This window comes from Eublepharis macularius, chromosome 1 (genome assembly GCF_028583425.1).
Source record: "Eublepharis macularius isolate TG4126 chromosome 1, MPM_Emac_v1.0, whole genome shotgun sequence".
Lineage (NCBI taxonomy): Eukaryota > Metazoa > Chordata > Lepidosauria > Squamata > Eublepharidae > Eublepharis > Eublepharis macularius.
In genome coordinates, this window is record NC_072790.1 from 79243992 (window position 1) to 79260283 (window position 16292).

At 40.4% G+C, this 16292-nt stretch overlaps 1 protein-coding gene across 1 annotated transcript in view; it reads left to right on the forward strand.

Annotated features, from left to right (window-relative positions):
• Nucleotides 1-15918, forward strand: part of DOP1A (DOP1 leucine zipper like protein A) — an 81527-nt gene extending 65609 nt beyond the window's left edge. The window contains exons 23-37 of the mRNA XM_055000532.1: nucleotides 121-255; nucleotides 935-990; nucleotides 1449-1553; nucleotides 2425-2491; nucleotides 3765-3909; nucleotides 4865-4944; nucleotides 6038-6147; nucleotides 6812-6961; nucleotides 7927-7988; nucleotides 8900-9052; nucleotides 10895-11031; nucleotides 11764-11819; nucleotides 12678-12842; nucleotides 14390-14519; nucleotides 15278-15918. Coding sequence (XP_054856507.1) covers nucleotides 121-255; nucleotides 935-990; nucleotides 1449-1553; nucleotides 2425-2491; nucleotides 3765-3909; nucleotides 4865-4944; nucleotides 6038-6147; nucleotides 6812-6961; nucleotides 7927-7988; nucleotides 8900-9052; nucleotides 10895-11031; nucleotides 11764-11819; nucleotides 12678-12842; nucleotides 14390-14519; nucleotides 15278-15583 — 1857 coding nt within the window. The 3' untranslated portion in view covers nucleotides 15584-15918. The remainder of the gene's footprint in view (nucleotides 1-120; nucleotides 256-934; nucleotides 991-1448; nucleotides 1554-2424; nucleotides 2492-3764; nucleotides 3910-4864; nucleotides 4945-6037; nucleotides 6148-6811; nucleotides 6962-7926; nucleotides 7989-8899; nucleotides 9053-10894; nucleotides 11032-11763; nucleotides 11820-12677; nucleotides 12843-14389; nucleotides 14520-15277) is intronic.
• Nucleotides 15919-16292: the final 374 nt, after the last annotated feature.

Sequence of the window (16292 nt, forward strand, 5' to 3'; positions counted from 1 at the left end):
CTATAAAAAGCACAGCCATACAACTTTATAGAGGTTGCAAAGGCAGAGAGAGACTTGTTTCCTGACAAATACTAATGCAGGACTTGCCTCTAAACAGCAAGGTATGGTGTCATTTTCCAGGTCATTCCTGCTGCCAGTGAAGAGCAGCTCCTGCTGGTGGAGTTGGTTCGTTCAATCAGTGTTATGAGGACAGAGACCGTCATGCAAACAGTGAAAGAAGTTTTAAAGCAACCACCAGCAATAGCTAAGGACAAGGTATGGAAATAGTGACATTGCCGCTCTTTAAATTTCTCAAAGAATTTGCTTGAGGAAGAAGGCTACACTGTACTGGAAATTGGTATATTTACATATTTAAGTATATGTATATTTAAAAACTGAACTAAATTCTGTCAGATCTGTTTCCAGTATTGGATTGCTATTACCTGGATGATTAAATTCAGCAGTCCATTTCGAGCCCCCAATTTTACACTAGAGAGCTTATTTTTGGTATTTTTGGTAGCTTTGCATTTAAACGCACTAAAACAATATGTATACTGTGTCCAATAAAACAGCCTACTGGTTGCAGTTAAGGGGGAGGGGAGTTTATTCTCCACGGTATCACTTTGTAAAATGCTGATAATAACAACAACCTTCCTATACATGGATTGAGTTGCAAGCATAGATCCTGTAGCTTTCCATAACTGGCATTACAGCCTTCAATTCAAGGCAGAGGCTAAGTTCAAATATTTCATTAAAACTCTTAAGGGTAACCATGTTTAAGCAATGTGGCACCAAATTACAGCAACCCCTTCAAATTGCCCTGTCAAATAATCATATCTGATTTCAATAAGATTTGTATTATTATTTTGTTTCTTGAAGCGGCACTCATTTTTGTCTTTAAAAACACTTGTTTTTCTCCTGTAATGCTGACTTTCTTTTAAAAAAATATTTCTAGAAACATCTCTCATTGGAAGTCTGCATGTTGCAGTTTTTCTTCGCATACATTCAGAGGTAAGAGAGTGAGGTTATGCATTTTTTATCTCCTTCAGTGTCACTAAATACAATACAAAATTAATGAACACCATGTCCAGTATGACAGGTATCTAAAGAAGGGCGCTTTGACGCTCAAAAGCTTATCCCCTGAAAATCATGTTGATCTCTAAGGTGCCGCTGGACTCTAAGCATAGTGTGGCAGAGGAATTGAAATCTAATTCTATGTGTTGAAATTTCATTGTTAACAATGAAATTAGACTCTCATAGTAGTTTGGAACTCAACGGGATTTCTTTTGAGGCTTTTGGAGTTCTATATTTTACCTTTACCACCTGTTAGGCCATTAAGTGAAATAAAACACAAATTTTCACATCTAGCATAATGCAAGATGAAAAAGTACTATAATGATAGGCTTTGGGATACACAAGGGAGATTTGTGTGAGATTTCCTTTTATGACCCTCTATAATATTCTTGCAGGATTCCAGTGTCCAACATAGTAGACAGTTGGGCCTCACTTCTGCTTCTTCTGAAGGATTCCATTCAACTTGGCCTTCCAGCTCCAGGGCAATTTCTTATACTTGGGTAGGTGTTTACACGTTCCCTGTAATATCAAAAAGAGTGTGCTGGATCCTATGAATTCAATCCACAAGTAATGGAGGCTTCTGCTGATGGAGGATACCTTTTCCTCCAAAGGAAAGTTCTTTGACTGGAGGAACAAATCCACTCCTAGGGGAACAAATTCATAGGATAGACCCCAATCAGTCTTGAAATACTGTTGATGATAAGACGCTATTATGATACTGGAAGAAATGTTGATTTCTGGTAGCTAAGGGAACATGTTGCCACTTCATGTTTTAGAAAACTTTGGATTTTTGTTAATAATACATTCTTAGAGACTAAAATCATGGATGTCCTCAACCTCTCCCATTGAAGTCTAGGATTTAAAAGTGCTTCGGTTGGCCTGCTTCATGGCAGTTCTGTGTTTTAATTTTAATATGACTGTCTGTGGTGGTGCCTCAGCTGACTGATTCAGTTCCTTTCCACAGTAAATAATGTGATTTGGGAGCAGTCTGGACATTATTTAGACATGAACCATAGAATTTCAAGTGAACTTTTCTTGTTGCATTCAAGTATTACCAGTTCTTATGAACTTCAATCAATACACTTGGGGAGGAGATCCAAAATACAAATATGGACCTTCAGCATACATTTTGCAGCTCTGGGGAGATCTCCTCCCCAAAACCATTCCAAAAGCTGGGATAACATTATAAAGTGCCCTCCAATAGAATATGAGAAGCTTCAGTCAAAACAAGGAATCAGCCCCATGCTGATGTGCCTACAGCAGCTCTTAAGCATCTTCATGAGCCTCTTTTACATCTTTGCTATTGCTTTCCCTTTTGCCTTGCTTTCCCTAATTTATGAAACTTTATATAAATGTTTCCTTTTTTTAAAGTATTTTAAACGAATTTATCATGAAAAACCCCAACTTGGATAATAAGAAGGACCAAAGAGATCTTCAGGTAAGACATTGTATCTTCAGTTACCTCTGTTATGCCTTTAAAAATTAAAAGCGCAACCCATTTTGTTCAGCAGTGTTGTTTCTATTATGGAAAGTCTTAAACACAGAATCAGTGGTTTGTTAAGAGAAATGCAAGGGGGAAAGGGGAAAGCAGACTCTCCCTTTAACTAGAACCTCACTTTCTCACCCCCTTCCTCTCAGGAGCTTCTCCACCATTCTTGCTCCTGTTCTGTGGAGAGAAGAAAATACAACTGGCAGTAGGGTTGTCAGTTTCACCAGCAATGCAATGGCTGTACATTTTTTCCACTAAATGTTATTAAAAAGTAGTGGCTGTGCTTTACACCTTGAATTGAACTAGTCAAGGGAAGAAATTTTTCCTTGTAGCCCCACAGACAAACTGCTTCTTAATTTCACCTCATTTGTCCTTGAAACCTATAAGACTCCCCCAGAGTTTCAACTCCAGAAATTCCATAGCAGATGCTCAGCATTTTGAAAGAGGTAATGGGATATGCCCCATCCTTGAGCATCACCTGTCAAGCTTTAAGCCAGGTGAGATGTTAATGCCTAAAAAACTATATAGAGTACACTATAATGGTGATAGAAGGTCGAAAAATCATTGCAAAGAAGCCATTTGTAAAACTGGGATGACATTTGGGAGGAAAGAAATGAGGGAACTGACAGTTTGGGAGATAATTTGCAAATATATATATAACTGTGTCTGCTGCAAGCATCATAAATAGTGTTTCCTATGAAACGTGTGTGTTTAGGTAAGGTCCAAAGAAAGTTACATTCATTTAAGTACTTTGAAATGTTGTAAACACTTCATTAAAAACCCATCCATTTAATGTCACTAACAGATTAACTTACAGGAGTGGTGAGGTGTTCATGCAGGTGAACTTTCTGACCCCCTCCCTTCCCATGGTCTGCTGTGCCTCATAAAAGTGTGTCCCCGTGGAAGCTGGTGTGCCACTGCGAAAAACATGGACGGCAAAGTAGGACATGGGGATTGGCAATAAAATAACCCTTTTCTGCTAGCAAAAGTCTCTTCCATTAGCAGAAAACCTAGTTAGGATTCAGGTCTTTTCAGCAATAACCTTATTGTGTCCATTAGTAAGGATTCTGAATACCACCAGCTGAGCCCTTTGCAGCAGTCCATTCAATGTCCTTGTTGACAATATTCATTGTCCTTGTAGAATTTTTTTCAGTAAATAATGCAAGAACAATAATTATGTATGAGAATCTTTCCATAGTTTCTGGTGTTTTTGCTCTATCAGGACGTAACCCACAAGATAGTGGATGCAATTGGAGCAATTGCTGGCTCATCCCTGGAACAGACAACATGGCTAAGACGAAACTTAGAGGTTAAGCCCTCCCCCAAGATAATGGTTGATGGAAACAACTTGGAGTCTGATGTTGAAGGTGACTTCTGCTCCTCCCTCTAGCATTAAATATTATTTTTGTTGATTTTTGCAGTGTAGCAAGACTCTTACTAACTTCACTCGCACAACTGAATTAAAACTGCACACTTTTGAGTGCAGATCATAGCCCTCATGAGAGGTCAAGTAAGTCCTTCTGAGCACTTGATTTCCCTCCCTGATTCAGTGTCCGGTGCTAAATTTTCACCGAGGTCTGATCAGACGAGCAGAATGAGGTGGTAGATTGAAATGTACCTCTTCAAACTCAAGACACAAGATGCCACTTGCTGCACATAGAATTGTAGCAAAGGAGGGAGAACATTAGACTAGAACCTTTCTCCCAGGTGTGTGGGTGGTGTTTAGAGATAGTGTCTTACACTGTGGATATTAAAAAATAGCACCTATCAGCTATACTCTGATGTTACCTTCTGCTTTATGTGTAGGCCATAACTGAGTAAGCTTTAAAAGCTGAAGTTCTCATTTCCATCAAGTAGCAGATTAGCAAGAGTATACTTTTTTAAAATTCTAAAATGGCTGTACCACATGCACAGTGTTGGATCAGAGCCTGGGGAAACCCAGCTTCAAATCTCCCCTCTAGCTTGATTCTTTCTGGGTGACATTGGGCCAGTTATTCACACTCTCAGCCTAACACACTTTACAGGGTTGCTGTGAGGATCAAGGGAGGAGGGGAGATCTATATACACCACTCTAAGCATCTGGGGAAAGGGCGTAAAAATGGAAAGGATGGGACAGATTAGGCAAATTGCAGTTGACTGAATAAGCCAGGTATTTTGATAAATGAGATGGAATTTGACCTTGAGAATACCTTCCAGTGCTGGCTTATCTGCTATATTGCAAATGTTGAAATATGCAAAACATGGTATAACAGATATTGTCACAAAGTATGAAAGTTCTGGATAGATTTTTCCTCTTCATTTTTTTATTTCATTTTTATTTAGATATGTTGTCTCCAGCCTTGGAAACCTCAAACATAACTCCATCAGTGTATAGTGTTCATGCCTTAACATTGCTTTCTGAGGTAAATTTTCCTTAAAGAAGCTTTCCAACACAGTTTTCTATATTATAATATGTAAGGATATACAGGGCAGAAAAATGAAAGAAACATGTTTTACTTTAGTGATTTGTGAGAAGGCTAAATTGTTAGTAGAACAGAAAGTCAACCATTATATTAGCAGCAACTTCAGTTTTGATCAATGCTAATCCTATGCATTAAGTAGGTATACAACAACCTATGTTGAGAACCATTGACAGAAAAATAAGTGGAATCCTTCTCATCATTTATCATTTACCTATACTTTATCAAATTAAAACAATCCTTCTGTTCAGGTATTTAAAAGAGTCTGAAACATTATTCAACAGCCAGCATAGGGGAGACAACTGGGCAATAGAGATGGGCACAAAACGGAACATGAACCAAAAAGAACCACAAACCAGCCTGGTTCATGGAAGCTTGTTTCCATGAACTTCCGAACTGGTCTGCTGGTTCATTTGGTTCATTTTTAATGCCCCTTTCCATGCCGCTGCAAAGCTGCACGGAAAGGGGCATTTAAACCCACGGATCAGCTGCTTGTCAGGGATCTCCTCCACAAGCAACTGATCACTTAAACAGCGGGGCTTGGCTGCCCGACCAGGAGTTCCCGGCCAGCCAGCCAAGCCCCGCTGTTTAAATGGGCATTTCCCTGCCGCTTGGAGCGGCATTAAACTGCGGGTGGGTCTTGGCTGGCCAGCCGGGAACTCCTGGCCGGGCAGCCAAGCCCTGCTGTTTAAATGATCGGCTGCTTGTCAGGGATTTCCCTGACAAGCAGCTGATCCGTGGGTTTAAATGCCCCTTTCTGTGCTGCTGCAAAGTGGCAAAGAAAGGGGCATTTAAACTCCACAAACTACGAAACACGAACCGGTTCGAACTTGCACCAGTTCGTGGAAGTTCGTAGTTCGTGAAAATGCACAAACCACAAACCGCACAGTTGGGTTTTTTCATGGTTCGTGCCCACCTCTACTGTGCAATCATCCTTTTAATTAAGATCTTTTCAAATGTTTAAAAATCCTTTAAGTAACACTCCTAGACTGTCGCCTCTTTAATTTGTGTGAGTGTTTTTTCTTTTCTCTTTCAGGTTTTGGCACATCTTTTGGATATGGTTTTCTATAGTGATGAAAAGGAAAGAGTTATTCCACTCCTTGTAAATATAATGCACTATGTTGTGCCTTACCTTCGTAATCACAGGTACCCCCCCCCCCATGTTTCAGGCTTGGTATTGAGCTTAATGCCCTTAGAATAGATTGCTGGATCTGTTTGTAATGCAACCAAGAGATTTCCTTCCCATTTATAACCAGGAAGATCGAATATTATGTTGCTTCTGTAATTATTTTTAATTTACTGTATGGCATTGTAATACAATTCAGTACTCTGAAGTAGTTTTTAAAAGGGGGAAAACACAGGCTCTAATGTTTTCCTGTTGGATGATTGGAATAAAATGTACTTTTTCATTCAGTAACTAGTGTAACCTTCCTTGCAAAAAGAAATATACATCCCATGCTAGGCCTCACATACTTTTTTACAGAGGTGCTTGAATGAATATTACACTTACCACACATCTAAATGCTTCCCCTTATGCTTTAGCCATCACAGATGTTCTAAGAGCAGATGCCCAGGTTCAAAGAAGCCTGCGTATGAGGAAACAGTGCTTTCGTGAACACACAGAAAAAAGTTGATATTTTTCAGTTCAGGCAGAAGTTGAGAGGGGACGGGGAAAGTCCAGGTGTCCATTCTGTGCTTCACATGTGGCCAAAATAGTTTGGCATTCATTTAAGCTTGGTGGATTTTGGCAGGTTTTTAGAAGTTTCATTATTTTACATCTTTTCAGTTTTGTTTGGTTTCCATTTCTCAGTGCCCATAATGCCCCCAGTTACCGAGCCTGTGTTCAGCTCTTGAGCAGTCTGAGCGGATATCAGTACACGAGGAGAGCATGGAAAAAGGAAGCATTCGACCTCTTTATGGACTCCAGCTTCTTTCAAATGGATGCTTCTTGTGTAAATCAGTAAGGTTTCTTGTTACTTGTCTGCTATTTGTACTTCTCTGCTACTTGTCTCGTACTTGTCTGCTACTTGTTACTTCTCTGCTATTTGTACTTGGCAAATACGATGACAACTTTCCCCAGGACATTATGTTTAAAAATCCATGGCCTATACTTTCTAGATGACATGATGCTGCCATGGATTCATCCCACCATCTGGCTTCAACATCACCCCCATGCTAGATTCAGTCACCACTCTGAAGTCCTTACCCATCATGCACCCGTCTCATCGTATCCAACCACCTAATTTCCTTACCAAACTTGATTTTTCTCAGGATCTATAACTTTAGCCCACTGAACCTTCCCTATTCTGCATGATCATCTCTTCTAGGTAGTGATTGGTAGTTTGGATGATGTAGTTACAAGATTCTAGATTGGATCCTGAGAAAAATCTGTGTGTGCAAGACGGGAGGTAATTGTTGCCACTGTTTCCCCTGCCCCAGCAGACCTTCAGCTCCCCCCTCAAGCTGCTCTTAGAGGTCCCTTGTCTCCTAACAGTTGGGAAGTGGGTGGGCATCATTTCTGGCTGCGGTGGAAGGGCGGAGGTGGGGAAGTCATACTTCCGAGCATAGAATTTAGATGAGATCTAACCCACTGAGTCCAGATCAGTGTGATTCATTAAAAAGGACAAATGTCTGGGTCTAAGCCAAGCTGATTTTTTTCTTTTCCCCAGCTTCTTCACTCTGTGGTTACTGAAGCAGCAGTAGCAGCTACTTGGTTCTTAAATGGTATTAATATATGTGCTGCCGTTGCTTTTTTTGGTACACAAGGCAGAGTTACTAACAGGTGTCACATTAGCACCTGCCATTTGAAACCTTGGCGCACTCTCTCTGTCAGTTGAGGTTACAGTTTAAAAATGATTTGGCTCATGCAAAATCATTTAACTTGCCATGCTTTTTTAATGACACTGATCTTTTGTTCCCTTCTAGCTGGAGAGCAATTATGGATAATTTGATGACTCACGACAAAACCACATTTAGGGATTTGATGAGTGAGTGCTGATTTTTACTTTGCATTCAAGATTTTAAAATGTTACATGCATTTTTGAAAACGATTCTGGTTGTGTCAGCTAATGAGCAGTAAAGGTTGAGGATTTTACTTTTAACACAAGGGTCCAATTATAATTCAACTCTGCTGTGAATCGTTGTGATGGCTGTTTGTTCCAGCATTGCCTGTTCTGGGACAAGGAAGGAGGGAAGAGAAGGAAGCATAGGCATGATAAAGCCCTTTTGTAGATCACGTAATGACTTCAAATGGAACTCTGGTGAAACAAATTTGATTCCATTTATAAAGGTCTCCCCCCCCTTAAATGTTTCTTGCTGGGAGTAAAGAAACCAGAATTATTGCCGATATGAAAAATAATCATCCTCACATAGCAAGAATTTATCGTACCATGTTTGAAATTAATTACACCAGCACTAAGTTAGGAAAGAGTGCTCAATCCTCAAGTACTGCATACCAAACCTAATTGATTGTTGATGTACCCACCACAACCATTTTTTGACAGAAATAGGAATTACCTCCTGAATAATTGAGAAATGCACATACTATAATTTACTCAAATGTTTCTTGTATGATCATTGTAGTGTGCATTGTATTGAATTTACATGCATACAATGACAATAGCATCTAGCCACTGACCCAATGCATTCTGGTTATAGTGGATTGGATTCTGCCAGTCCTCTCAGCTAAGTACGGAGTCTTCTTCCTATGTGAGAAGTCTTTTTCCAAAGGAAAAACCTCTTCCTTGAGAAGAAGATTGTTTGCACTGAAGGAGAGCTTGTTCTTAGCTGATCAGAATGGTGACATCCACTTTAATCAGATAGCCTGAATTGGTACTCCTCACGTAGAAATGCTTCTTCACTAAAAGAACTTTCATTGTTTCCTAATTCGTCCTTTTAGCACGCGTGGCTGTAGCTCAGAGCAGCTCACTCAACCTGTTTGCTAATCGAGATGTGGAGCTGGAACAGCGTGCCATGCTCCTCAAGAGGCTGGCCTTTGCCATTTTTAGCAGTGAAGTGGACCAATACCAAAAATATCTTCCAGATATACAAGGTAAGTAAGGACTTAAATCATTTCAACAGAGGAAATGTTACAATACATGTCACAGAATTACATCAGCTATGTATCTGTTATGAACATATACATTCAGCACAACAAACGAGACAAATTTTTCCTGCTAACCTCTGAGTCATGCCATTAACTTGCCTTGTTTTGTCCCTTGACACATGCTATGGACTGTTTACTTGAAATCCTAGTACAGAATCTGGTGATTATTTGATTGAAAGGTGGGGTATGTCTTTGAAATAAATAAATGTATCTTGTCTATACACAGATATTTAAATTAGATTAGTTTAGGCTCAATATACCCTGTTGCTTTTACTTTGGATAAATACGAAACATTGTAGGTTATCTTTTCTTAATGATAGCATTCCAGTTGCTTAGTTTTTACAGCGAGCACCTCCTAATACTATCTCCTGCCATGCGAGCTGCTAATGAATTCCATCCCATTTCTAACCAAAAACCCCTAACAACATAATTCAATGAACGCAGACTAAAAAAGTATACAAATGTATATACATAAACTTTGCTCATTTATTTAGTTGCTTGAGGATCTTGGGGGGAAAAAACCTAGAAGTTTCCCTGTTGTCCTAAAGCACTGAATTGTGTCTATTGCATTATAAGCTGCGGCATCAGAGGAGGAGACCCAACAGAAAGTATTACTCTTACAAGTGTTACATGGGTAACAAAGCTCCATTGTGACACCTGAGACCCAAAATAGTGGCTAAGTTTTATATAATGTAAGGTCTCCTTTGACTTTAGAAAATGAGGACAGTGCACTTTTTTGGGAAGTCATTTACAACGTCACAAAATTCCAGACTTTAAAAAGGAAAGCTCTGAAAAAAAAAGTGTAAACCAAAGCAGCCTGTGCATACTGAGTCTTCTCAGCTGCTCGTTCTGGTGGAAGAACTCCCTAAAAGCCGTCCCCCGCAGTTTACAAGGGCTTCTGGAACTGTTCTCCTTGGGGGAATCAAAGATTGCCACTTTCCCTTGTCTTATCTTGTCTGGGTTGTGGGCATGGCATGCTTGACAGGGTTAACTAGTATTGTTGAAAAGTGCAATGGGGGCAACCTTCAAGAGGCAGTAATTGTAAGCAGTGCTTTTCTTGTTATAAAATTTCCTTTAACCCAAACCTTATGGGTTTCAACAGTTATGAGATTTGTCTCCTTACCTCTACCAGTTTAACAGATCAGAGGAAGACAGGGGAGGTGCAAAAAACAACAAACTTTCCATTTCTGGCCACTGCGTGGAGCAGATTCAAACAGTCTTGTAAACTACAGGGATTAAGTTTTATTTTGTGAAGTTGTGAAACTCAATCCTCCTTACAACTCATCATGACTAAATTATTGATGTGTTACTTCTTTATCTGACCTATCTGTTGTTTGGAAAGAGGAGGAGGGAGTTTATCTCAGAGGGTAATTCTTTTGCTACCCTGATGTGGTAAATAGCGTCTGCCTCTTGAGCGTGCTGTGCAATTTCACTCTTAAAAACCAGGCATCCCTTAACCTCTGGCTTCTTATTGTTGTGATATTTCACATGTAATCCTCTAAACAGGAATGTAGGGGGCATGATGTTATGCAGTTTTACAAAGACATATTAGTTATCTGCATAAAAGAATGGGGGGGAAACTACACATTGACACATGCAGAAAGCAGTTTTGTTCTAACATAAGTTTTGATGGATCTCTCGTACTTACAAGTACACTGGTGATGTTAGGAATCTTCCTTAAATGAATGCTAAAGTCTATGAAGAGCTAACAAGGCTAGCAGTGATGGAGAGGCTATACTCATAAGCAGTTCTTTGGACTGATAGATCTTCCTTGACTTTCTGTTTCAGAAAGGCTGGTGGAAAGTCTCCGCTTGCCGCAGGTGCCCACCCTTCACTCTCAAGTGTTCCTGTTTTTCAGAGTTTTGCTTTTAAGAATGTCTCCACAGCATCTTACCTCACTTTGGCCCACCATGATCACAGAATTGGTGAGTGGCAATCAGTATTCAGGATTTGGAGCACTGATAGGAGAAACATTTAGAAATGACGACTGCAGGCAGCCATGTCTGCAGTCAAACTACAAATACAAGATGTCACGTGATAATTTTTTTTATTGGGGCCAGTAACCGTATCGCAAAACATTTTCTTGTACAAGTCATCACAATCATTCAATTGGTAAAAAGCTGTTTGATCTTATCTAATAGCATGAAGGCTGGAGAGAGAGAAAAGGAAGTCCATGCAGGTGTCTCAAAGAAGCCACTCCAGTTACCATTGGTGGCAAATAAAACCAGGATGCAGGCTTTACATCGTGCGCTTTCCTTTTATATCCACTTGTCTTCATGGAATAGGAAGATAGGTTACGGCAGCTGGCAGATTCTTTGGCTAAGTCAGAGACACTGCATCGTTAATACCATAGTAAAGATTGTAGTTATGTCACAAAAGTCTCTGGGTAATCTTAAATCAAATCTCTTGGCCTAGATGTGGATACCTGGTGTGGATCATGATGAGTCTCTAGGCTGATCCTCTCAGCTCCTTCCTATTCTGTGAACATGGCCTGAAGGGTGGCTATGGGTGGAAGTGTTGGCTTTCATTTCTCTGCCCTGTGGATTCTCAATAGGCTGGCTTTGGCTGTACTCCCTTTACCCTTGAGAGAAAAGATGGGTTGAAAATTAGGCCTCTTTATGACAAATGTTTTTAAAATACAACACTTTGACCTTCAGGTTCAGGTGTTCTTACTGATGGAACAGGAACTCACAGCTGATGAAGATATCTCCAGGTAAAGACCATTTCTTTTGTTTATTCATCCACTTATCCAGAAGCTTTCTTATTTGTTCTGTAGATTCCTTTTATCAGAGATCATTTAGCTCTGCAGCTATCAGTACTCCTTCTCCCCAGTCCTCTTTGTGCTCCACTGCACTCTAGCCCTGCATACTGTCTTTGAGTTTGAGGCTGAACATGGAAGCCCAAATTGACTTTAAAAAGTAGAGAGGGGGAGACACAGATCTCTCATATACTGGGACTTCTATGATCCAGAACTCTGAGAAAGAAGAGCTGCAGTTTTTGGTATCTTAAGGTCCCAAGACTGACAAAATTAGCTAATGAATTGACATTACCCTCACTCTGTTTTAAATACCACTCTCTACACACCCACTGATGGCAGGCTAATGTATTTTATGTGCCGATCATACTTCAACACATCCTCAAGGCTGCATGGGGTATTTCCTTAACACTATGGCAAGCCCTGGCCTGTATCAAACCTGACCCCTGCCCACTTCTTTTCTTCAACATATCCACTTTCCAAAGTATTATGAATTCTGAGACAATTTGAGATGCTGTGAAATGTTGTTAGTCTGAGAGGAAAGAGTTTGCCAAACAAGATGATCAGAATTTGTCAGTACTATTCAAGTGAAATTAACCAAACACATTCCAAACAGAGTCTAGAGTTACTAACTACAGCTTTGCTCAAGTACTTCTGCAATATTCTTAGGAGGATAGTATAAAATAGTTCATTGTGCATAGTTAGATTTAGATTAAAGGGAAACACCTCCAAGCAGTTCTGCATTGATTTATGAAGTGTAGGTTTAGATAACTTTATTTCACTGATTTAAAAATAACCTGCAAATTTTAATTGTAGAACTTCAGGCCCATCTGTGGCTGGACTGGAAACCACATACACAGGAGGCAATGGATTCTCAACATCCTATAACAGCCAGAGATGGTTGAACCTTTATTTATCAGCTTGTAAATTTCTGGATTTAGCCCTGGCATTGCCCTCTGAAAATCTTCCTCAGTTTCAGATGTAAGTAAATGGTTCTATTTAAAATCCAAATGTGCTGTAGAAATCTTTTACTGTAAGAAAACTGCTGTATTTACCGTGACACTTTTCTTGGGGGGGAATCTCAATGGATGCTCTTGCAACAATAAGATGACAGCATGGGGAGGTGCAGCCCCTCCCCCTGCCCCCTCAAGGGAGAAAACCATCAGACTTCCCCTCAGTAGGCTTTGTTCCTCTATGTGCCTAATAATTCTGTCTTTGATAATATATTGTTGCTTAAGACAGACATTAGACTAACTGGCCTGTAATCTCCTGGTTCCCCTCTGGACCCCTTTGTTACTCTCGTCTTCCAGTACAGTGGCTGATTTTAATGATAAGGTACATAGATGTAGTAGATAAACAATCTCATATTTGAGTTCCTTAAGAACTCTTGGGTATATGCCATCAGAACCTGGAGACTTAGTTTTCCCAATAGGTCAAAAATTTCAACTCTTGTCACCTCAATTTGACTCATGTTCTTCATACTCCCTGAAAACCATGGCTGTGGCAAGGGTACATGCCCCACACTTTCCATAGTGAACACAGATGCAAAGAATTCATTGATCTCTGCCATCTCCCCTTTTCCTTTTGCAGTCCTTTTATTCCTTAGCCATCCAAAGGCCCAATTGCTTCTTTGGCTGGTTTCAGTTTTCTTCCACTTTTAAAGAGAAATCTGCTTTTTATGGCTTCCTTGACTTGGGTCATTTATCGTGCAGGCATTCACTTAGACTTGGCAGTACTTTTCCTAAGCTGGGGAATGCATTCTACCTGGGCTTCAATTAGTGTGGTTTTAAATAGCTTTGTCCACTAAAGAAGTGATTCTCTTGTGTTTCCGTTTCAGATTCTTTTTAACCTCTCATTTTTGCAAAGTTCCCTCTTTTGAAATGTCCCTCTTTCAAATGTTACCGTTTTGGACTTTAGGGGTAACTTTCCATTGACATGAATGCTGATCATTATGATCATTGTTCCCAATTGGTGCAGCAGTATCTGCACCTCTCACAAGGTCTTAAGCCCCACTCAGAACCAGATTCAAGATCACTGTGCCTCTGGTTGCCTCGGTCACCAACTGTTCCAATGCAGAGTCATTTATGATGTCTAAGAATCTCATTTCTACAGTATGACTCAAGCACATGTTTACCCACTGAATATGATAGTTGAAGTCGCCCATTATCACAACATTCTCTGCTTTAGTCTCCTCCCTTATTTCCTTCTCCATCTTGAGATCAGCCTCAAGGGTTTGAGCCAGTGGACAACAGCACACACCCCATTCTAAGTAACCCTTTGGGTGCAATAATTCCACCCATATTCGGGGGTTTTTTTGGAGAGGCTTTGGCTACTGCAGATGAATTATCGATCATTTTATTCTCTGCCTGTCAGAGACATGCATATTTACATTCCTTTAAAACACATCAGTTTCTTATAAATAGCCTTGGGTCATTTGGAAGAGGTATTTCTGCTAAATCTAGCTGCAGAAGATGGGAAGAGGTTTCAGCTGGGTTGAGTTTGCCCTATTTTTTTTCTCTTTTAAACAGGTATCGTTGGGCCTTTATTCCAGAAGCTTCAGATGATTCTGGGTTGGAAGTTCGAAGGCAAGGGACCCACCAAAGGGAATTCAAACCATATGTGGTACGACTAGCAAAGCTGCTGCGAAAAAGAGCAAAGGTATTGCATATATTTCCATCTCTCTTTCTCCAATGTGTACACAGAATCACATTCAGTATAGTTTGCATCAGTGGTGCTACACTGCAGCCCTCATCCAGCAGGGGAATATGCATGTGCAAATGGAGGCTCGCACTGATAATCTCTCTGCTTGGGTACACACGTGTTTAGCCCCTCCCCCCTTTTTTCCCTGAATGGTGAATGACGACTGGCAGTATTCAGAACAATTTCAGTAGGGCAGCATGTGCACAGGCTGAGTTCCTGGAGAATACATTCTCCACTTTTGGCATGCAGATTTCCATTTTGGAGGAGGGTGAGGTTTCCTCCCAAACTCCAAGCTCGGGACTAGATAGGTTCAGTGCTGCCTCCTGGAAAAGGGCATGTAGTTGTTTATATTTTTTTTATTCTTACATTATGGAATCCTACCATTGCCTACTGCTGGTGTTCTGTGCAAAAGTCAAACAGCACACACTGGAATGACTGCCGGGGGCGGGGGGGATGCCTACAGAAAGTTCCGTTAAAGAAAACAGATTTGTGAGATTAAAACTGGTCTTCACCTTGTTTTAAGTTTTTAATTTTGTTCAGATTGTCTCATTCTTCTGGATGCTAGAGGATGTGTCTGATAGCTTTCTAAGCTTTTGGTGACTGGAGGAAGTGGGCCAAACTCAACTGTTAGAGGATTCTGAATGATAAAAGACTTCCTGGTCAAATGTAGCTCTGCTGGGTCCTGTAATGTGCTTTTCCCCCTGTACTAATTGCAGAAGAATCCAGAGGAGGACAGCTCAGGGAAAACACTCCACTGGGACCCTGGCCACTTGCTCCTGACCATCTGCACTGTCCGTAGCATCGAGCAGCTCCTGCCTTTCTTCAATGTCCTGAGCCAAGTCTTCAACAGCAAAGTAACCAGCAGGAGTGCAGGCCATTCAGGGAGCCCCATGCTTCACCCAACCTCCTTTCCCAACAAGGACATCAAAATGGAGCATCAAAAGACGTTCTCCAGTAAAGCAAGACAAAAAATAGAAGAGATGGTGGAGAAGGACTTTCTAGAAGGGGGCATAAAGACCTAAGGCAAAACATTCATCTTAACTGTAATGTACTTTCAACTGAAACCACTCCATCCTTCCAGAGTGTATAGTTTCCTTTTTCATACTTTGTATGTAATGTATACTTCAGGATGTATTTAATTTAAATATCTGTAAATAAGTTCTGGATGTGGCCTGAATCAAGTTTAAATATCACTGGTTCATAATGATTATGGTGCCTAATATTTATGGTACATTTTGTTTTTGTCATCAGTTCGGTCTATCAGAAAATCTACAATACAAGTTGCACACTTTTTTTGAAGCTGTGTCAAGGCTTCTTTGTTATATTTTGTGGAGAACTATTTTTCTATAAATAGGAAGTGAGGGAGTAGCACGCAGATTGAATTATGAACACCCGTTGTCCCTTCACGAAACAGCACCCTAGATACTTCCATTATTTTGTATCATGCACTTCTTTTAAGGCTTACTTCACCTACCTGTCCACAAGCACTGGGCAGCAGAGGAGAGCTGTGGCCTACATGGAAGAATCTTCGTCTCTTGCAGCTGAGCCCTAAACATGTCCTGGAGGCCACTCTCCAACTACGAGGGGAACTAGAGTAGCACAGTGAAGTTTGACTAAAAGCATAACCCACATCCATAATGCAGGACATAAAAAGTGAAGTGATAATGTTTTCACCTGCAAAGATCAGCTACATAGATATGTTAAATAATATGTAACATTACAATTCAGCAG